General features: G+C 48.8%; 1 protein-coding gene across 1 annotated transcript; it reads right to left on the bottom strand.

Moving 5' to 3' along the window:
* Positions 1-235: 235 nt before the first annotated feature.
* On the bottom strand, positions 236-22,327 carry LOC126532395 (Na(+)/citrate cotransporter-like). The gene is made up of 7 exons (XM_050180105.3): positions 22,103-22,327; positions 12,970-13,050; positions 10,835-10,933; positions 8,324-8,573; positions 6,296-6,457; positions 4,847-4,984; positions 236-922 (listed from the first exon to the last, which is right to left on the bottom strand). Exons 1-7 carry the CDS (start codon positions 22,111-22,113, stop codon positions 758-760), a joined length of 906 nt encoding a protein of 301 aa, XP_050036062.3. The 5' UTR covers positions 22,114-22,327; the 3' UTR covers positions 236-757.
* Positions 22,328-23,335: the final 1,008 nt, after the last annotated feature.

Below are 23,335 nucleotides of genomic sequence, written 5' to 3'. Positions count from 1 at the left end.
TCTGGTCCTGCATTAAACACCTCGTGTGTAACAATATATGTGTGTATATATATATATATATATATATATATATATATATATATATATATATTAAAACCTTTCGATATCCCACCTGCATGGGCCCTAAATCGGGCCTGCAATATTTTATAAATAAATAAATAAATAAACAAATAAATAAATAAATAAATTGAGTCCATACAGCACAAGTGCCAAGAATCGATTGGCGTATATTTAAGAAAGCACGCAGCTCTTGATGGGGCTGCAAGGATCGATCAACATTGAGCGGCAAATTGACAACCAGCTTATACAGCTTGTTCCAGTCGCAGCAACGCGACGTTGGTTCAGTGCACGCTATTACGATTCGGAGCGATCCATCCAGAAGTTGCTCACAAGGCACCGAACAGACTGTAGCGCAGTTCACCCTGCTAGACGCAGCAGCTGCTTTGAGCGAACGTACATAATCACTGCTTATATAATCACAGCGACTGCTTTCTGCTTGAGGAACACGGATACAATAATTATAAACACTGCACTTATCAAATTACGAGGGACGCGAGAGGAACACTCTGCAGGTCAAGGTTCGAACTCCTCGACGCCCGAGAAATGGCGGCGGCAAAACAAGTCTTCGAAATACGCACACACATGCACACGGTCGTTTTCGAGAAAAGGAGGGTAACGTTGTCGCACAGGCCGCGGGGGCAAGGGTCGCCGGTCGGTTGAGACGCGGCGGTGCATGCGTGGGCGGCCTGGACCCTCGCTACAAGAACAAGGGGAGGTCCGGCTGCAGAGGCAGGAAGACGACCTCGTCCTTTGCCAGGGGGTAGCTGGTGTTGGAGAAGTCGTAGAGGGCTACGGCGACCGTGTTCATGGAGATCAGCGTGCACACCACGGCCACCAACTTCGACGCTGCGCCCAGGATGAGCTGCGAAAGGCGGCAGAAGCGGAACTATATCATACGGGGCGATATCGTTTTTAACGCGACAGCGTTAAGGAGCTTGTGTAGCAGAAAAGCCGGGGTCGTCGGTGTCGGCGTCAGTGGCGTTGGCCGCGAGCGATAAATCCCAGAAGGCACTTCATAAATAAAAAAACATCTTGCAAGATGGGCTGGTGGGAATCGAACCAGGGTCTCCGGAGTGTGAGACGGAGACGCTACCACTCGGCCACAAATTCGTTCCTTCAGAAGGGGACAAAATCGCCTCTAGTGAATGCGGTGTTGCCTTAGAAACGTGCCGTAGAAAGTTATACTGCGGTGTATATCGCTAATTATGACCATGTAACTTGCAGAAGTCGCAGTTTCACGAGTAGCGAAGTACGTTTCCCCGTTTCCCCGCTCCCAAGCTTTTTAACTGACCGCATGCAATTTGTTTCCGCTAATGGCTTCTCATCATCCTACTCACACGTTCTTTCAGGAGTACCTCAAGGCACAGTTCTTGGCCCCTTGCTCTTTCTAATATACATTAACCACTTGCCTTCCACTGTAACATCTAGTATCCGCGTTTTCTCGAATGATTGCGTACTCTACCACCCCATAACTAACGCCGAGGATGCTTACATCCTCCAAAATGACCTGGATAACATACAGCAGTGGTGTACTAGGTGGCTAATGTCCCTAAATACTACAAAGACCTTACATATTTCTTTTCACCACCGCCGAAATTATACTCCGCCTACTTATAAAATTAACGATACTGCCATTATTTCCACTAACTCTTTTAAGTATCTTGGCATTAACCTTGCTAGTGACTTATCATGGTCTTGCCACATTAACCACATAATAAGTTCATCTAATCGAGCAGTTGGGTATCTCCGTCGTAACCTGCGCATGACACCTTCTTCCTTAAAATTACTAGCTTATAAAACATTTGTGCGACCTAAACTTGAATACGCTTGCGCAATATTTTACCCCCATCAGTCTAACCTTATCTCAGCCCTTGAATCTGTTCAGAATCGTGCCACTCGCTTTATTCTTTCAAACTACTCGCGATACTCTAGCATATCCGCCTCGAAGTTGCAACTAAATCTTCCTTCTCTCGCTTCCCGTCGCCGAATTTCACGTCTCTGCCTTTATCACAGGTTTTTCCATTGTTCGCCCCGTGACAGCAAGCTCATCCTACCAGTACGTCGAACACCCCGCACAGGCCATCAAAACAACGTCATCCCGCATCGTTCCCGAACAACTACATTTCAGAAATCATTTTTTGTCCACACAGCTCGCGACTGGAATGACCTTCCCTGCGACTTAGCACTAGTCCCTGATCCAGCCCATTTAAAGACTGCCATCGAGAAAGCCATGTCATCGTCATGATTCTCATGTAACATTCATTGTTAGCCGCCGTTCTTGCGCCCACCCCTCATGTAATGTCCCGCCAGGGACCCTTGAGGTTAAAATAAATAATAAATAAAAAATAAATATATATTACATACATATAACCGTGGAAATTCAAGTGGACGCGTTTTGCAAAGTCGCAGGCTGCAATTCGTTAATTGCAGTATGTGCCGTAATGTAATTAGTAAGTTAGTCATTTTTCCTAATTAGGGTAATATGTGTTTCGATTGCGCGTGCTAATAATGTCCACCTTTTGGAATAATCCAGCTCAGCGACAAGACATGTGCTGTCTGCCACAGGCGGTTTTTGAAAATTCCGTAAAACTTTAAAATTATCGCCCTGTATATAGCAGTGTATAGTGAATGATATAGTGTATGAGAAATAAGGCTTATTCATGATGCTCACATATATGACGACAGTACTCAAACGCGGAGTGACCGTTTCACAACTTGGAGTTGATGCGCAGTGATAAAAGAGGGCGTCGTAAGAAAGTACCGAAGCACAATGGTGCAACACAGAATTCGGCTAATTGACTAATTAACTTCTTAATTGTTTTACAGCATATATTGCAATTAACGAATTGTAGCTTGCAAGTTTGCAAAACGCATCCACTTGAAATGAATTTCCAGAATTAAACAACAGTTTCGAGATAATATTTTCTAATTTGGGAGACGAAATACACGGGCGTTCCAGTTACTTTTGTGCTTCAATGCATAAACAACCGACCCTGCTCCATCGACTCTAGGCCAGCTCTGTTCCTTTCTGGGAATTGTTTCGAGCTCCAATCAATCAAGCAATAAATAAATTCAATCATTCAAATAAAGTCCAAAATGTATTGTCAGGAACATGATCAATTATTAAACAAATGTTTGGACAATTAGGCTAGTTAATCATGGGACGAATCTAACGCGAATGCACAAAAGCAGGGTAATGAGCAGAGTTGCAATGAATAGAATATTGAAACCGCGCGCATGCAAATTGCAACAACAACGTAACCTTGCAAGGAGGCATGGGCTCGCAGACCCACACATATTAGTCTATGCAACCTTCACCGCTCCCATAGGCTTCCGCCGTGCCTTTGGTGTTTTTACAAGCGCAACGCAGTACTCGAGGGGTGCTACTAATGTCTTGCTCTAATTAGACCAAAGGAAAAGCGATGTTATGTTAGGAAACGAATAGATCATGGCGGCCCTTTTGCCCGTTTTCGTGATCGCTGTTCGGCGGTTGGACTTGCGCAGCTCTTGCCGCCGCTGCAAATGCACCGACGCAGGGACCGTCGCCGAAAGCCAGCCATCAAGTTCTTTGAGACGCACGTAATTCCGGTCTGTATTGTATAACGCTATCTGCATGCTGCTCAACGACTCTGTTCTCTGCGAAATTATCAAATAAAACAGCAAATGTGATCAAATATCCCCATTGAAACCAATAGACGCCTCAAAGTGAATCGTTACTTTATTGGTGCGAATAAATTTCTAGAAGCGTCCCACCATTCGCCTTGCATTGACGATAGTCGTTGATGGTTTGCGAGTTATTTCTTCTTCTTTTCATCCATGCTTTACGATATCTCTTCGCTTCCATTTCAGCTGCTACTAAATGCTTTTTATAAATCCCTGAAGCCGCATTTTGTTTGCACGGCCCGTTACATATTCTACAATATCAGAAAAAAAAGGAATGACAGTAAACGTTACAGGAATGGGTGCGGCTATTAGTTTCATCAGTTACTGCTGCCTTTTTATCTAGCTGTTGAACTTCCTAATTTAGTAAATGCTACCTTTGCTAAGCACTCGACAACTTGCAGTGAGAAAGCATAAGTCTAGTGCATGTAGCAGATAACCGTTTTGTTACGGCAAGAAATAAGGCACCGAGGGATGGAAAACGCAGTCGAGGACAGAATATCATAACGTGGCACACACCTATAGTTATCCAAGTCGGTGTCAAAAACGTTTATTGAGGATAGGTACATACCAAAGTGCCACATACCCAGTTTCACATCCGCAGTTACCTTTGCCTGCGTCAGAGTTTCGTTTAGGAGCGGCACATACAGGTACACAGTGCCCCATACCCACTGACTCCATTTTGTCCGACGCTCGATTTCGAACCCTGTTCCCATCACAACATGAGTTGGATGCGCTACTCCTCCTTTCTACCGAGCATCTAAAGACTGGAATGGCCTTCCTCATCAAATCGCTGCCATCACCTGCTCTTCACAATTTGTTCAAGATGTAGCAACTTTTTATTTACAGAATTAAATGCATCATAAGACTTGTTTGTATAAGTTGTATTCTCACTCCTTATGTAATACCCCTACTACGGGGTCTTTAAGGAAATGAAATACCGGTTGGCGGGAAAGCAGGCAGATAGTTAGACTGATAGTCACCCCCTGGAAAGTAGGTGAAGTATACCACAAGAAAAATGCAAATCGCATTAAAAAACCAGCCGAAGCAGGTTAAGGGTAATTTGAGATCGCTGACAGAGGAAGCCTGCGGGCCGGCAGGGCACATGAAATATCTGCACTCTTACGAGCTTTGCGGTGCTGAGCGGGGCCTGGTCCATGAGCAGCGCGATGGACAGCGCCGAGCCGGGCAGCATGCCCGCCGTCGAGATGGCTATGGTCACCGGAAAAGTGTAGTACACCGGATTCACCTGCATCTCGGCTGCCTGTAGGGTGCAGGCGGCAACCGCTGTTGTAGTCTACACACGAAAGCAATGAACCGCGCAAACGATGCAGTCGACTGCTATTTAAGGCAGCGTCACCCGCCCGTGGTGCCTCAGCGGCTATGGCGTCGCGCTGCTGAGCGCGGTCGAGGGTTCGATGCTGGCAGCCACATGTTGATAGGGGTGGAATGCACAAATGCTCTTGACCACGCACTGGGTGGTGCACCTTAGAGGAACCTCAGGTGGGTGGTTAAATTAACGAGCAACACCACGCTACGGCATCTCTCATAAGACACCGTGAACTTTCGGAACATTAAGTGATGCAATTTTATAAGATAAATATAATAATATATAATACTATATAATATTAAGATATAATGGAGCAGAGTACGCCAGCAAACGTGCGAGCATTACGAGCGCGGTGCGTAAGTTCTTGCGGCCGACTGTAAATCAGGCCGCATACATTGTAGGCTACATATCTTAGCTAAATAAGGAACAGGAGATGTTAGTAATTTATCCCTGTCGGTTTTAGGCCAAGGGAACAACATCTACCTAAGATAAAACGTCACACCTTCGGGTTGTTTGTGACGCCACTACAGCTTCCGTGTGCTGTCCTCTCGAAATTAGATCAGGAACGACACCCCTTACTGTAGACTGACACACACACGGAAAAAAGTTATATATATATATATATATATATATATATATATATATATATATACGCGAATTAAATTCTGCCGACATGAATAATGCATGTCAATATCAAACCTACCCCAGTAATTCTGTCGACAATCTTGCAAATGTACGTGTCTCTCTGTTGCATTTGTTGACAATAAATCATCACTAAATATTCACTTCGGCATGTTGGAATTTATACATAAACATTCTACCACTCTTAGAAGAAGGAAGTCCTGGCAATTACTAAATTTTGATTCCGTCACGTAATTTAGGAAGCCATTATACCGCAGATAGCAACGATGAGGGCATACCTGAGCGCTTGCAAACTCGGCAACACAGAGCACATTATGAGTAGCACATGCAGTGGATGGCATTAACTGGAGCCGGTTGCCACCACCACCTCCACTCGATCAAAGTGTACAATGTGTGGCAAGCTCCGCCCGCCGTCGATGGTCGAGAGAGTAAAGTTAATGTTTGCAACGTAGCGCAATTGCGCTACGTTGCAAACGTTGCCAGTCAGCAAACTGCGACTTAAGACGCAGTTTGCTGACCGGCAGTACAATACAATACGCTGACCGGCAGTACAATGCGCCACACCGGAAGGGATACTACTTCGGACGAAGAAGCGAGACTGACCAGCTCGCTGACGATGCCGAGGAGCGCGCGGTGCGCCTCGACGCTGGACCAGATCTCGGCGAGCAGCGACGTCCACGTCACCAGCACCGCCTGGACGATGATGGGCTTGTACGAGGACAGCTGCCGCAGCAACGAATGCATGGTCGGCACGACGCCCGCCAGCTGCAGAAAAGCATGGCTCAGGGATGCTCCCGAAGAAGGGCAGGCTTACGTCTCAGATAAAAGCAGAACTGGACCGGGACGTTGCAGAGATTCTATTCCAATGGCATTCCTTTTCACGCTTCGTGAGCGGTTTCTCAGCAGTGCTTTGCCGCCGTTATCACCGCCGGATCGGCCGGACGGGAACGGATGGATGCTTAGAAAGGAATGGAACCGAGCGAAATGAATCGCTACGTGAATACCAGCCCCGATTTTATTGCGGCGGGCGTGGATAGGCGGATTGACGCGTAGAGAGAGGGAGAATTACGGGAGCGTTGCAGGGCCCGCGACCTGGCGGCTGCTTGAAAAAAAAAAAAAAAAAAAGAACGATTCGGGGCGAGCGATCGATTTGAAATTTTAGTGCATGCGGTCGCATGGGTATGAGGGCGTCCCAGCTAACGTTAGCCAAGCTGTTCTAAAGAAATTCTACAGTTTAGAATTATGAGACCTACGGTGTTCGGTCATCTGCCATCTTCCGTACTCAGAATGATTAGTCTGAGCGAATTACTGGACGAATTAGACGAGAAGAAAGGGGGTTAACCTAGGGGCCCGATTTTTATTAGTCATATCATAAGAAGCCAACAAACACTGACACCCAGGACAACATAGGGGAAATTACTTGGGCTTAATAAATGAAATAAAGAAACGATATATTAATGGAAATGAAAGTGGATCGAAAAACAACTTGCCGCAGGTGGGGAACGATACAACAAACTTCGAATTAGAGAAGGATATTTAGGCAAGTTCCTAATTTTTGAAACAAGAGCCTTGCTTCCGATGGGAAAGCTCTTATTGCGTACTAAAACATTCCATTCAGTTAGTTGCGGCGCCCTATGTCCAGAATAATATTTTTTTTTCGTGCTTTTAATCCCTCGTAGCGCGAGAAATACGAAAAGTGCTGCGTGATTACATAGGCCGCGCGCCTATGGCACGCTATACGTTCAGTCTGTAGTTACTGTCGAACAGGGACTAATTCTCGGTAAGCGTGTTCGAAATCCATGGCGACACTCAACAACTTCAAGGTGGAGTCGCGGCTCGTTTTTGTTTTCACATCTTTTCGGGTTTTCCAAGCGGTCGCTTGCAGTACAACCCCCTATAAATATAAATGGGTTTAAAGGAGCCTTATAGATAATGTGTCATCAAGGGTTGTGGGCAAAATGTATGTTTTAGGGAATTCGTGTGATTTACGGTGCTTTTGCAGAGTAGCCAAAAAGAGAGGAGGCTCACTCCGTATCAGACAATGCTTGTCGCTCCGGGTTTCTGGGGCGTTCAGCGTCGACGCATTTTGTCTGGCCCGCTCACGCCAGGTTCGACAAGTATGTTCACTACTCTATAGATTCATCAACTACATCACGCAGGATCCCAAAGCTGACAAGCCGTCTGCCATTTGCATTGTCTGCTTGATTAGTTTAGAAAGAAGTCCGCATCACTCCGTACTTCAGTATTGGTTTTGCGCTGCCAATCTTCCCTTATTGGGTCAGCACACCGCGTGATGTTGGAGCGGCTAAGGCGAATTGTCACACTACGTAAGGTAACAGGACTCCTTGTAAACAAAAAGGCAGGTCGATGCAGGGTGCCGAAGAGCAGACGTTAACGTTGACACTCGTCTTATTCCGTAGCTGTTCGTCGCTTTGAACACAATCGCCTTTAGGAAACTTCCCGACACGTGTCAAAGTTGCCTTCCCAAGATGTTCATGCTAAATGCTAAAGTATAAGGTAGGCGAATGGTTAGGGCAGCACAAATGCTTATTCATGAGGTCGCGCTGTGCAGTTTGCACGTCTATCCGTAGACAACTGGAGCAAGCCCTATAAGTCAGTCAGCGCCCGTACCTCGGCCGCCTTTCCGAGGCATTCGTGTCCTCCGAGCAGGAAGAGCATGCTCCAGGGCACATTGAGCAGTCCCGCCTCGAGCCCCAGGCTGAAAGACCTGGCGCCGACCGCGGCCGCACCGCCTTTGCCGCTGCACATTTGCCCAGCGCCTGCTACCGTGCCGCCGCAGCTCGGGCTGCCTCGGGCAACGCGAAGTTGGGAGACCGCGGACATGCCCAACACCAGAAGGAGCACGTAGGTGGTGCAGTTGCTGCATGAGGGAATCCGAAAAATATGCGTATGTTGTTGAAATAGTTCAAGGCGGTGCGTGCGTGTGCGTGTTTTACGCACGGACTAAGGTAAATCTGTGTGCTCTACAATCAAATTTAGAGATCTTAAAATGTACTCTTTTAAGTCATCACAGAGGGAACATTGGAATCGCAAAGGTTTAGCAGTTGCCCCCCCCCCCCCCCCCGACTTCAAAAGTTAGATTACAACTTCAAATTGTACATGGCTGGATGGACAAATGTGGATTGACATTGCGAGTATTCGCTTTGGAATGGGATGCTCACTGGTTACCACCGAATTCGGCATTTTTGCTTCTATGCTGCGCTTATTCTCGCCCCCGACAAATGATTCGTCTAACGTTAGTGTAGCCGAACCATCAAAAATAAATGCAACACATTTTCATTCTGCGCTTTGACTACGTTTATGCTACCAATACTTCAGTTGTCATATACTACTCTTCACTGACGAAGACTGTTCCACTCTAGAAATCGCTGGCATAGTTACTATTTAAAATGCGCACTTCAATAATGCTACATTGCTTGAAACAACACTTTGCCATTAATAACACTTTGGTCGTCCGTTCGTCTGTCAATCCATCCATTGCATCCCCATCCACCCGTCCATTCATCCAAACACTTCGTGACTGAACACTTCACCATTGAACATTTCCATGCGTCCATTCCATTCCATCCCCATCCATTCGTCAATTCATCCAAACAGTTCGCCATTGAACATCTCCATCCATCCATCCATCCATCCATCCATCCATCCATCCATCCATCCATTCATCCATCCGTTTGTCGGTCTGTCTATGTAAAGCTGGGCCTTGAAAGTTAATGGGAATGTCGCACTCCATGCATGGTGACACAATATGAATAACTGACCTCCAGAGAGATAGAAAAAGATGACCTATCATCCATGACTTCAAGTTATGACGTTACTCGTGGCATGAAAAATTGTGTGTTGACGGCGCCGTTTCCTTTTACTTTCCACTTTGATAAACATCAGTATTGATGTGAAAGCATCAAATGACCCATTGAGCGAAAAAGCCGGCGGCGTCTGTAGCAGCGAAACGGCACCAAAATTCTCATTGGCTGCGACGCCATGTCACGAGCGCTCCTCGCCGGAGCGCAGCGGTCGAAAGGGCACACCTGCTCCCCCGCTTTAGCGTACCATATGTTGCGTGAGAAGGGAGAGGGCATCGCTGCGACGCCACGTCACTCTCGCTCTCGGAAGCCGGCGTGCGGTTCGTCTCTATCTCTCTCTCTGACCTTCACTGGACTTAGCTGCTGCGCGCGCCTGTCCGTTTTGGTGGCCACTGCTGCTTCCTTGGTCTCATCGCGCAGGACATCGGTGGCATGAGGCGTTGGCGCCACAGGCTGCTGCTGCTTGCTGGCTCGGGCAGCACGTACTGCTATGGTACGTTACTCGCTGCGCAAAACTCGAAGGACCGCTCAGTGCCGTTCAATTGAACATTAATTCTTTCGCATTCACAATTCATAAGAAGTGCTTAGAGGCCCTTGGTTCTTTTTCTATTCAATCGATAGCACGCACGATACGTTCAAAATTAAGTACACGACTCCTACTTTAGTAGAATATGCGGGTTTAATCTGGGTTGAGACTGAATAGTCGATTGATTAAGCTGTCCATGAAATCCCTGGTACACTGTTTACAAAAAAAAACTTCACTTCTTGAATATTGTGATCGAATTGCGCTGGCTAAGACGTCATACCGACGTCACATATTTTGTGTTCTCTACACAAATTTCAGCCTTACTATAGGAAGAAGAATTATATAGCAGCTAGCAGGTAAAGCTGTTTCTTACTTTCGAGTACAATCTGATTTATCCAGTGATGAAAAATGAACTCGCCCAAAGCAGGAAGTGCCGAATCAAGGTGAACTAATGTGGAAGAGCCTTTCCTTACGGCAAGATTGCCCTACTTGTAAATACATAAGTGTAATATAGTAACTTAAACTTACAGTTTAAGCTTCTAAATTGAGTTATTTCATCTTATCTCCAAAAGACTCGTCCCTGTTATTCACCCGCTGCACGGCGGGATTGATCGCAGTGGTTACGGCAGTTTTGTGGACCAGTCAGTGCCCGTCGGATTGGAGAAGAAAGAAGCGTTGGTACTCTCGGCCTCATTATTTTTCTTTTGTCTTTGGCGCTCTGACTCAGAGTTTTGTTCTGGTGTATATATAGCATAGGTATTTAAGGGAGCAAGATTTCGTTTTTTCGCTCACATCTGCGTGGACTCGACGTCGAGGAATGTGATCAGGGCGCCGAAGCTGATACCCGTGAGCATAATGACGGCAGACACCGCCATCAGGGCGCAAATTTCCCTGAAACAGAGATATGACATTGTCAGAAAAAAAATATCGTCCTCTCACGCAACACTTCTGAAGACGTAATCATCAGGCCTCCAGTTCTCGATTTGGTTCAAGGTTCGCGAGGTTCGCAGGTAATGCCCCAGAGACGCGCCATCGAACAGCGTGGTCCTCTGAAGAGCGAACAAAATTTCTTTTGCGAGCTGTACACTTTACCTCTTTGGAGTCTACAGCTGCATTTTGGCGCGGTGATCAAGAGTTCGTTAAACATAAGCTACTTGTCCTGAATTGCAGTTTTGAATTCCTCTTTCAGTTAAACCCGACGTTAGCACCCTCATTTGCAGAACAACAATTTAGTGTTTCGCTTTGGCCGTGGCATGAAAGATGAATTGAAGCACACAAGGCTATTCTTGAATAGCTTCATATAAAGGTTGCGTCTCGTTGCTATGACGTTAACTTGACGCGTTAATGCGCATGCTTCGGCGTGAAAAAAGAAAAGACAAAAGAAGAACGGGCACGAGGGAGTGCCCCGAGTGGCTTGCAAGTGGGTCACAAGGCCGCACGAGGCCGAATAGTTTTCAAACCGCAGCTTTTAGCTTTAGCTTAGGTATGCACTGGGACACGGGAGGGACTTGCACAGGAAGAGCACGACCAGCACTTCCGGTCGGTGGCTTTTGTGGATCACAGCGCGCGCGACTCTTGTAGCCCTACGGGAGGCCTCATTGGTGGGACGGGCATTGTGCCAACAGCTTAGCTGACCAACGCGAGCCGAAGGCGATTAATCCACGATGCCGTTTCAGCGCTCGTGGCGATATCTTTTGCGAGGTGTTATATCGCAATGCTTTGGAAACGTTCTTGTGTTGCGCCATTGTACTATAGCGCGGGAAAAAGCAAACAGAAAGTATTTCGCTAATGATTATCAGGCTGATGGGGCATTCGTACCTGCTGGTATTAGGAACATGGCTCTTCCAGATTATGGATCCCGTGCGCTTTTGTTGCTGCAGAGCATCGGAAGACATCGCTACCAGCGTCGCTGTTGCCATCAGTGCCTTCCGATGTACAAGTACACGCATGCGCTAAAACGTATAGCTCTAGGCTGTGGTCTGTGCTCGTTATTCACGTTATTGGCGCGGTAATAATTACCGTTATATTACAGGTTATTACAGGTTAATTACAGGTTATTGACGCCCGTATGGAGACGTGGCCTGCTCGGTACATCAGATAACTTCGGCCACTTTCGCGTTAAAAACTACAACTTACGGATGTTGCGCTGAACCAGTAATTGCCTGAAAGCCTCTGTTTGAGCAGCCACTCTTCGCGAGCAAACACATAGAAGGCATAATTCTTTACACTTGGGCAGCACTACACTTGGGCACCAGCGAGCAGCATTAGGTCGCACGTTCGACTCCCGACAGGAGCGGCCGCGTTTGAATATAAACAAAGTGTAAAATCGCTCTTGTGTAAAGTGTAAGAACGCGCTAAATTATTGATTTATTTACAAATGCTGGATTTATTTACATGTGCACTTCATAATGAAGTCTTACAACTCCATGAGGTATGAGCAATTACTAGTATTATCGTTATCGCAACAGTTTTTAGGCTTTTTCTTGATTTTATATACGAGTTTACACGTTGACAAAATAACGCATCGAAGTGCCACTGCACGTGTATGCAAAAATCTATACTTAGTCTAACAAATATAATAGTTTCGGCACATCACACGAGAAGCAATCAATAGTTTTATCTGTTCAAAACACGCATTGTTATTCACGCTTGAAGAAATAGTCGGCGCTTTTGTGGATTATAAATGTTAGCGCAGAACAATTTATCAGCGCCACGATGTAATATATGGCTTGCCTTGAGGCTTTATCAGCGGAAACATATTGGTTGAAGGGTTCGTGCTCTTCGAAGCGAAGATGCGTTGCGTTGCCTTGCAGAAGCCGAAATTTTGTTCTTTTAGATATAGTTGCATCCATACTGCTTAATTTACGGAAATCACGAACGCGAGCGACCGTGTGGTGCAGGCGACAAGGTTTGAAGCTCTCACGAACCTGCACTTGTCCTCGGAGAGCTTGAGTTCAACGACGTTCTTCAGGAAGGAAGCCAGCTCCAGGCCGACCTCTTCCAGTTCCCTGCATCACAGTCATCACCAGCCTAATTAAACGCACTGTATGACAAGGGTCCCCTCTTCCCGGATATCTCCAGTTCCCGCTCTGCCGCATTCTATAGCTGCCGGATTTTCTTACTTGTTTCTTTATTTTGTACCAAATTAAAAGGATTTTGTATGCTAGCAAGGAACGAAACTAGGCAGCACCAGGCATTTACTTGTCTCCATCGTTTAAGAAATGTTATAATAGGCCAACGCAAATGCACAGTGATTTCCTTGAGTCTCTGGCTAGCCATGAAAGCCGGATAAATCGGGATAAATTATACAGCACGAATTTCTGCGTTACATATTTAAGCAATGGGTTCATGCATGGGAGCAGAACGAGACCCTAAGACACGAAACGAAAAAAGAAGGCTATGCAAGCGAGACGGCAAACAAGGTGCGAGCGCAGTGCGAACGTTTGTAGTCTCGTGTTCCTCGTCCCTCGCGCTGCCCTTGATGACGGATAAAAACCAATGCGCCAGTTTTCTGCTCGTGTAATCAAATTAAGACGTTAGCGGTGGTGGTGAAAACTTCATTTTTGTCCGGGAAGTTAACAGGGCGGGTTTCACCCTGCATAGGCGTCTGCCACGAGTACTTGGGCTCTGGCAGATGCTAAACCAAACCTTATTGGGGTCAACTCATGTCCAGCTCATGCCCAGCCTAGAGATGTAAGCGCTGGGAAAAAAAGGAAAGGAAAGTTTGGGAGAAAAAAAACAATTGTATTAATTTTTTTTACCACGGAGAAAGCGAAAAATAAACCAAAAAAAACAACGATTTTCACCTATAGTTATACCTACCATTCTCTACTAGACCGCATACGATTCTAGAAGCAAATGTGGCGATGTCAGAAAGAACGGCAGCACAGTTTTCGAATGTCTTCATCGTATGCTTTCAGTTTCGTTTTGAAAACGTAGCGTAGCCTTGAAACGTAGTGGAGTGCACTTCGTCCTCTGGCTTATGGCCCAAGACGGGCGACCGGGACTCCGGGAAGTACGTGAAGCGCGAACCTGGTGGCATGGCTTGCGGCCCTGACAAGCCCCCGACACCTATAGCTTCTAGGCCGCTGTAGATAGCCTCGCCACCTGCCAGTTGTGAACGAAACTGGTTTTTGTTCGGAAATGTTCATAACAAAGTCCGCAACAGGCTCACACGTTAAGCGTGTTCGAGAAGTCGTCTACGCAGTGTCAAATTTGGATGTGGAAGCAGCCGCAATTGATTCTAACGCGAGTGTGTCCAGCGAGGTTGACTCGGACACTGAGTTACCTTTTTCTCAATTGTCATATTAGCATCTTTTTTTTCGTAGAAGACTAAAAGGTGTGCATTCCTTTGTTCTCGCGTTATTTGCGTGTGGCCACATGTATTTAAGTATAATTATTTTTTTATTGCTGGTATAATAAAAATAAAGTATTTTTACGTCAGTTTCATTTTGTCCCAAAATGTTCAAAATTTACTAAAAGAAAGAAAAACTTTTTATTACTTCCCGCTCAGAATTTCCGGAAATTTTGCATCCCTAGTCCAGGCGCTACAGTTGTGCCCCAACACACGGTAAGCACGGAAGATCGCCGTATGATTACATTTTTTGGAGGCTGCTTGTGCTTCGTGAAACAAACTGTTGACTTAACGGACTACATTCGCCGTGGTTGCTTAGTGACTATGGTGTTGGGCGGCTAAGCACGAGGTCGCGGGATCGAATCCCGGCCACGGCGGCCACATTTCGGCGGGGTCAAAATGCGAAAACAGCCGTGCAGTTAGGTTTAGGTGCACGTTAAAGAACACCGGGGGGTCCAACATATTCCGAAGTCCCCCACTATATACGGCGTTCTTCATAATCAAATCGCGGTTTTGCCGTATAAGCCCCCATGTATATCCAGGGTATACATATGCAGGTATTCATCGTTGTACCCCCCGGTGCCATCATTGATGACGCGATTGGTACGGTCCGTCATTCCAAGTTCTTTTCATCGCGCACTTTACGTGCGAGATACTGCCAGATCAACTACGCGGAAGAAGATAAGTGCAAGACAGCCTTTCGAACTCCTTCAGGCTTGTGCGAATTTAACCGCATGCCGTTTAGGTTGCGCGCGTCTCCTAGTACCTTTCAGCGCGCCATGAATTGCGTGCTAGAAACTCTGAAGAACCAAGCTTGTGTCGTATATCTGGATGATATCCTGGTCATCGGCGCAGTTCACTATGCCGCTATAGACTCGGCTAGATTAACCGATTTCCTAGCGACTCACACCAATCTAGCGACTCACACCGCTGCCAGAGATCGCATTTTCCTGGCTGTACCGACGGGTTCATGAGCCCCAGTCGACCCACACAACAACGTTCGGAAAAAAATACACAGACATCCAGAACCAGAAAAACTAATCAGAAAAGACGCGGTGATGTTCCGCAAACTACACACCGGCGCATTCCCGCACGGCAGCCTGCTGCACGCCATGTTTCCCACGAGATATACAACTACAACTGCTCCCGCTGCTCTGCGCTCTATGAATACCTTCTACTACATGATATGGGAGTGTGGGCGCAACCGATCGATACCACCCATCACCGAATCAACCGTCGAGCAGTCGGGGGTCCGCGTAACAAGCTCTAGCCCTGAAGACTAGCAGCACCCGAGGAACAGCTAGGCCAAGCTATCGGCTCCGGGCCTCATTATCCTGGACCGATTCTACCATCGGCTCACTTTAATGCAAGCTCAAACACCATGGCAGATCGTCACATGACTACAAACCACATCATCGAGTGGGGGTGCTGAGACCGTAATCGCAATAGCGAAACGCGCGTCTTCGCCTATAGAGGAGCGCCTCAACACGCGAATAACCGGACGCGGCGTGACAACCCCGAGATACGGATGCGCACTCTTCGCCACCTAACGCATAAATAATCGCCCCCTCTAGCGCCCATCTTCAGTAAGCAAGAGACCCGCAGCGGCACCGAAAAGTAATTATATAATTTATTTCCTGTGATACCTTATAGACGACTGATTCTTTTATTTCGACAATGCTTCTCCTTCGCCTCAAGCTTTTCGTCGAACTTTGGAGGCTTTTTGGAGGTTAAGGCTTTTACACATAGCGCTACTTTTACTGAGCGACGCAGATTTCCGTCGTTCTGCGACTGTGGCAGCTGCCTTCGACTAGGTTCCGCGAAATTTCTCGTGCTGTCGCGGTGTCGTGGTGATCGGCCACATTTTAAGCGCGCCGACAGCGAACGCCGTCAAAATATTGTTACGTGAAGCTGAAGCCGAATACTATTTACAATTTATTTACAGGCAAGCTCACGGAGGCCAAAATGGCGACGCTATATCAAGCCGGCACACACGTCGTCTTCGTCCTCCTCACTGCAGCCACACTGTGGCGGCTGTTCCGTAGCATCACCCCCGGCTGTAGAAGCACCGCCCGGGTGCTTAATCTGCACATCCGCGGTGAAAGGTGTGTGGTATGGTTTTAGTCTTGCCACGTGAACGATGTCACTTGCAGCTGATGATGACGCTGAGAGATCGGCAGGGATGATTTCATATGTGACATCGGTCACTTGTCGTACCACACGGTAAGGGCCAGTGTAGCGCGACAGCAGCTTTTCGGAAAGGCCCACACGTCGAACGGGTGACCAGAAAAGCACCAGAGAACTCGGAGAAAAGTGCACGTCACGATGGTGACAATCATAGAGGCATCTCTGATGCTCCTGTGAGGCCTCGAGACGGGTGCGGGCGAGCTGGCGCGTGTGGTCGGCGTGTGCGATCGCGTCGCGGGCGTATTCAGTGGTGGAACATGTGGCCGAGGGCAGCAAAGTGTCCAAGGGCAACACGGGTTCTCGGCCATATAGGAGATAGAATGGTGAATAGCTGGCGGTGTCGTGACGCGATGAATTATACGCGAACGTCACATATGGCAAGTGAAGATCCCAGTCGTGGTGGTCGGTCGCAACGTACTTCGAAAGCATGTCGGTGATGGTCCGCTTGAGGCGCTCCGTGAGGCCGTTGGTCTGTGGGTGGTAGGACGTGCTGAACTTGTGCTTTGTCGAGTAGGAGCGGAGGATGTCCTCGACGACTGCCGACAGAAAGCTGCGGCCACGATCAGTGAGTAATTGGCGCGGAGCACCGTGCACTAAAATGAGGTCATAGAGCAGAAAGTCAGCAACGTCAGCAGCGCAACTTGTCGGGAGGGCTCTGGTGATTGCGTACCGCCTAGCATAATCGGTAGCGACGGCGACCCATTTATTTCCGGAGCCCAAGAGAGGAAACGGTCCAAGAAGGTCTAGACCAACACGGAAAAAGGGTTCGGGTGGGATTTCGATCGGCTGAAGACATCCAGCTGGAGGCGTGGAGGGCTTCTTCCGGCGCTGACAGGGCTCACAAGCGGCAACGTAGCGCCGCACGGAGCGGGCGAGACCCGGCCAAAAGAATCGACGGCGTACACGGTCGTATGTGCGCGAGACGCCCAAGTGTCCAGCCAAGGGAGCATCGTGAGGTTGCTGGAGGACAGTCGAACGCAGGTGCGATGGAATGACGAGCAGAAGGTCAAGGCCGTGTGGATCAAAATTGCGGCGGTATAATGCCCCCTCCTTAAGGAGAAACATCCGGAGAGGGGCGTCACCAGGCGTTGACTTCAGACGGTCGATGAGGGCTCGTAATGAAGGATCGCGCCGTTGCTCGTTGCCGATTCGATGCAACTGGGACACAGAGAAAACGCAAGCGATGGCGTCCGCATCAGCCGGTTCGTCGACGGGGTAGCGGGACAAACAATCGGCATCCTGGTGCAAGCGTCCCGTCTTATATACCACGGAGAAGGTATATTCTTGCAGGCGTAACGCCCAGCGAGCGAGTCGTCCCGTGTGGTCCTTGAGCGAGGATAGCCAGCAGAGAGCGTGGTGATCAGTGATGACACAGAAGGGGCGTCCGTACAAGTATGGACGAAATTTCGCAACAGCGCACACAAGAGCGAGGCACTCGCGCTCTGTGATAGAATAATTGCGCTCGGCGGGTGATAGAAGTCGGCTGGCATAGGCTATAACGCGATCATGTCCACGCTGGCGTTGTGCTAACACTGCTCCTATGCCGTGACCACTGGCATTAGTGCGAACTTCCGTTGAGGCAGACGGGTCGAAGTGGGCCAAAATTGGAGGCGTGGTAAGGAGAGTAGTCAGCTGCGAAAAAGATGCGGCATGGTCAGGACCCCAAGAAAAAAGGGCGTCTTTCTTCAAAAGGTCGGTAAGGGGACGTGCCATGGTCGCAAAATCTTTCACAAAACGTCGGATATAAGAGCACAGCCCTACGAAACTACGAACGTCCTTGGTAGACTTCGCAGCAGGAAAATTCGTACCGGCGCGAATTTTGTCCGGATCGGGTCGCATGCCTCTGGCGTCGACGAGGTGTCCAAGCACGGCGATTTGGCGGCGAGCGAAGTGACATTTTGACGAGTTAAACTGGCGACCGGCGTGGCGGAACACGTCAAGAATCACTGAAAGACAGTCTAGATGCGTGTCGAATGTGGGCGAATAAACGATGACGTCGTCCAGATAGCACAAACAGGTGGACCACTTGAACCCCTGAAGCAGAGTCCATCATTCGTTCGAAGGTGGCGGGCGCGTTGCAGAGACCGAAAGGCATCACCTTGAACTGATAAAGGCCGTCAAGGGTAACAAATGCAGTGTTCTCTCGGTCCATGTCATCGACCGATATCTTCCAGTAGCCGGACCGTAAGTCGATAGAAGAAAAATAGGTGGCACCGTACAGGCAGCCTAAAGCGTCATCAATACGTGGCAAAAGGTACACGTCCTTTTTTGTGATTTTGTTCAGGTGGCGCTAATCCACACAAAAGCGCACGTTCCATCCTTCTTTTTGACAAGTACGACGGGAGATGCCCAGGGACTACAGGAAGGCTCGATAATGTCGTTTGCAAGCATCTTTCTGACTTCCTGTTGGATAAAAGCTCGTTCCGATGCAGAAACACGATATGGACGTTGGTGAATAGGGTTCGCATCGCCAGTATTTATGCGATGGGTCACGACGGACGTTTGACCTAAGGGTCCATTGTCAAAGTAAAAAATGTCGCGATAGCCTTCAAGAACGCGGCAAAGAGCTTCAGCTTGAGCAGGTGTAAGGTCAGAGGAAACCATCTTCTTAATGTCGACGTCAGTACCGTGCGATGACGTCACGGTACGGGCTGGGTTGTAACGATCTTCCAGTGTGAATGGCTCGACATCATCATCGTGCAAAGCGCTAATTATAGCCAAGGAGATCCCCTGAGGCAGAACTTGCGCGGTTACCGCGAAATCACCCGCCGTGGTTGCTCAGTGGCTATGGTGTTGGGCTGCTGAGCACGAGGTCGCGGGATCAAATCCCGGCCACGGCGGCCGCATTTCGATGGGGGCGAAATGCGAAAACACCCGTGTACTTAGATTTAGGTGCACGTTAAAGAACCCCAGGTGGTCAAAATTTCCGGAGTCCTCCACTACGGCGTGCCTCATAATCAGAGAGTGGTTTTGGCACGTTAAACCCCCCAAATTTTTTTTTACCGCGAAATTGACAAGTGGAAGGCAGGTGCGGTTGCCAGTAATTTTCAGCACAGTGTGCGGCACGGTAACACCATGTGTAAGCACAACGGCCGGAATTGGTGCGGCCACGTAATTGCGGTCAGGAACAGCTGGTGAGGACAAGAAGTCGACGTGTGTCACAGAGTGAGGCGGTAGGCGAATAAAATCCATGGAGCTCAGATGGCTTGGAGGCGGGTCCACAGGGTCGGCAAGAAGAGGCAAGTCAAGGCGAAGTGAGCCGGCCGAACAGTCAATGAGGGCAGAATGATTGGCAAGAAAGTACGGACCGAGAATGAGTTCGTGAGGGCAATGCTCGATGACGGTGAAGAGAACGACGGTGTGTCTCTCAGCAATGGTGAGTCGGGCAGAACACATGCCATCAATAGCGACAGTCCCTCCATCGGCGACTTCTACAACTCGGTTCGGGGCAGGCGTCAGAACTTTCTTGAGCCGACGGCGAAGAGCAGCACTCATAATGGACACATGCGCCCCGGTGTCAATCGACGCGCACACAGGAACATTGTCGACGAGAACGTCCAAAAGATTTTAGTTCGTGGGTAAGGTGAAGCGAGGATTTCGTGCCAATGTCGTCAATGCAGCTTCACCTCCAGAAGCTGCACTGTCTAGTTTTCCGGTCGGGGGTGCGGCGAGTAGGTCGGAGAAGGAGCACGGCGTGACGGGGGCGAGCGAGATTGGCGGCGGGAGGGAGAAGGTGAGCGGGAGTAGCGGGGTCGTGTCAAAGGTGTCGCAGGGTCAGGTGATGGAGCGGGCATAGAAGGGGCGAAGGAAAAGGATGCGCTAGAGGGGCGAGGGGGGTAATCAGGATAATAGCGCGTCGGAGAAGTCCAGCGGCTGCGGCAATGGCGAGCGACATGTCCAATGCGTCGGCAGTTAAAACAGATCGGCTTGTCGTCCACGGTTCGCCATTCGGAGGGGTTGCGCTGTCCATAAGAGGAGTAAGAAGAGCGCGGTGGGGACATGCGTGGAGACAAAGGTTCCGAGCGTACGGAACGAATGGATTGCAGGCCGACGTTGGACAACTCTTGACGGACGACGGCCTGGATCAAGGAGATTGTCACCGGAGAATGATCAGGTAACGGGAATGAAGGGGCCGCCGGTTGTGCCGCTTCGACCTCACGACGAATGATGCGGGTCAAGTTGTCACATCGCGACGGCTGGTGGAAGAGGTCGTCACAGGATGACGTAGCAGCTGTGTTGGGAAGTCGCGTGATGTGCTGGGATACCCGGCGGCTTTTCGCAAGCTCAAGACGGCGGCACTCCTTGAGGATGGTATCGATGCTGGTGACGTTCGTAAACACCAGTAAATTGAAGGCGTCGTCAGCAATGCCTTTGAGGACGTGATTAACCTTATCGTCCTCAGTCATGTTCGGGTCAGCCTTGGCACAAAGGGCCAAGACGTCGAGAATGTACGACACGTAGGACTCGGTCGACGTCTTACACGTGTGGCAAGGGCTTTCTTGGCATTGACTTGTCGACCAAACGGATTGCCAAAAAGGTCGCGTAGCTTGTCTTCGAAGAGATCCCAGCTCGAGATCTCCTCTTCGTGAGTCTGGAACTACGCCAATGGAGCTCCGTCGAGGTAGAAAAGTACGTTGGCAAGCATAATAGTCGGATGCCACCTGTGACTGGTGCTGACACGTTCGTATAAGTGGAGCCAGTCGTCAACATCAGGACTGCCGACTCCGTTGAAAACACCAGGATCCCGAGGGGGGGAAACGGCGACGTAGGTCGGGGCTGCAGGCGGAGACGCTTGCGTAGATGGAGTGCCGCCAGCAGGAGCCGAACTTGCATTGTCGCCGTTGCGACCGCTGCGAAGCTCCATGAAGGGTACGGGGAACGTCCACCTCCACTAAATTAATGTTACGGGAAGCTGAAGCCGAATACTATTTACAATTTATTTACAGAGAAGCTCACGGAGGCCAAAATGGCGATGCTATATCAAGCCGGCACACACGTCGTCTTCGTCCTCTTCAGTGCAGCCACATTGTGGCGGCTGTTCCGTAGCAATATATATAAAGGCTTTTCTTCCGACGTCTAGTTTACGGCGGGTTGTGGGACAGCTCCATCGTTGAAGACTAAGCAATTACAAAGGCGCAACGCTAACAAAGCATGCTGCCTATTCTACTTTAAAGTAAGTATAACAAAATTCCGTCACACGACCGGTTCCCGTGTCGTTTTCTTGTAACGATAGAAATGCAAACAAATTGCGAGTAGGGGGAAAACTTGGGCGTCGCTTCGACGGAAATTGCGCTGTCGCCAGTCGCCAGCGCACGTGAAATCTGGTAGCGGAAATCACTCTGTGACGTCCGCGGCTGCAACGGTGTTTTTTTTTTTGCTTCAGTCACTGTGTGTGAGAGAGCCTTAACGTTAGCATTATGTGCGCTGTTTGGACATTTCTGAGCCCGCCATCCGCGCTAGTTGGCGCGATTTTGTATACCTGCGACGCGCGAACGCAAAGCGCCTCATTCGCTGCTCACCACTCGCCCATGAAGAGCCAGAAGATGAGGCAGGTGCAGGCGGTGACTGTCAGCGCCGCGATGGGCAGGCACAGCACGATCCACTGGCCCACGCCGATGCTTCGCAAGTGCCTGTGAACGACGAGGAAACGGGCGGAGCGGTTTGCAAGGGAGCCGACCCAACTTCGGCTTCCATGTTTAAATTCGTGCGCAAGGAACAGGTCTTTCCCTAAAGTAATAATGGAAAAGATATCGCTCAAAGTCAATGCGAGAAGATTTTAATAAAAGTTACTACATGAACAATACAAGGTCGAAGGACAATACATAATGTATTTGTAAACGCACGCACGTAACGTAACCAAGCGTCCAACTCTTTGACTCCAAGAGAAAATCAGTTAAGTAGATGAGCCACTTGTCTTAATTGCAACTGACGGGGCCTTTAGAATGGAGCAAATACGCCCGGTAACAGGTTACACGAAGTTGTTGCATAAATTATGGAAGTTTCGCGAAACTATTGCTTACAAGAGAGTGCTTTCCATTGAATCGTACCATTCTTTTTTAGTGTAGGCCGTACTAACAGGCGTAAATAATTTATAGCATAAGGTAACGTTACAGATAATGACCGGTGGTAATTTCGTTCAGATCCTTTTAACTGCGATATTCAAACACACTTCTGATGTCGGATTTGGCAGACGTAGCTGTAGAGATGAACTTGGGACGACAGGGCTAGGCGAGCAGGATTTACATTTAAAAACAGGACATACATTGGCAGACTAGCGCGACTCCCATATGGAGCCCGCAAAACTAACATACAGCAAACAGTTTACGAGCACACAGCTCACTAGTACATTTCTAGTATGACAGAGCACTCAGCTCCCGACAATGATCACGACACGAGCACACCCTAGCAGCCGGCAAACGCTGCTTATAAGCTCTCCGCTTGACGTCATAGTTCGACGTCATCGTTCGGCGGGGACGGAGCAGGAATGGTCGGGAAGGTTCGTCCAAGCATTGTAAACTTGCCGCCGCCCCGCACTAAGGCTCCGGAGTCAACGACCGAGGGCTTCGTAGAACTGTGCTCCGTCTCGGGTGGCGCGGCGGAGTACCACATGCCTGAGCTGACCGCGCGCCACGTGGCCGCCGGTCATCCGCAGTTCTCGGTACCGCCCAGCTTTCAGTGCCTACGTCAGAGGGCTTCGTAGAACTGCTTTGTCCCGGATGGCTCCGCCAAGTACCAATTTCCTGAGCTGATCG

This window comes from Dermacentor andersoni, chromosome 4, assembly GCF_023375885.2.
Source record: "Dermacentor andersoni chromosome 4, qqDerAnde1_hic_scaffold, whole genome shotgun sequence".
In the NCBI taxonomy this organism is placed as follows: Eukaryota; Metazoa; Arthropoda; class Arachnida; order Ixodida; family Ixodidae; genus Dermacentor; species Dermacentor andersoni.
This window is presented reverse-complemented; position numbering and strand designations above follow the sequence as displayed.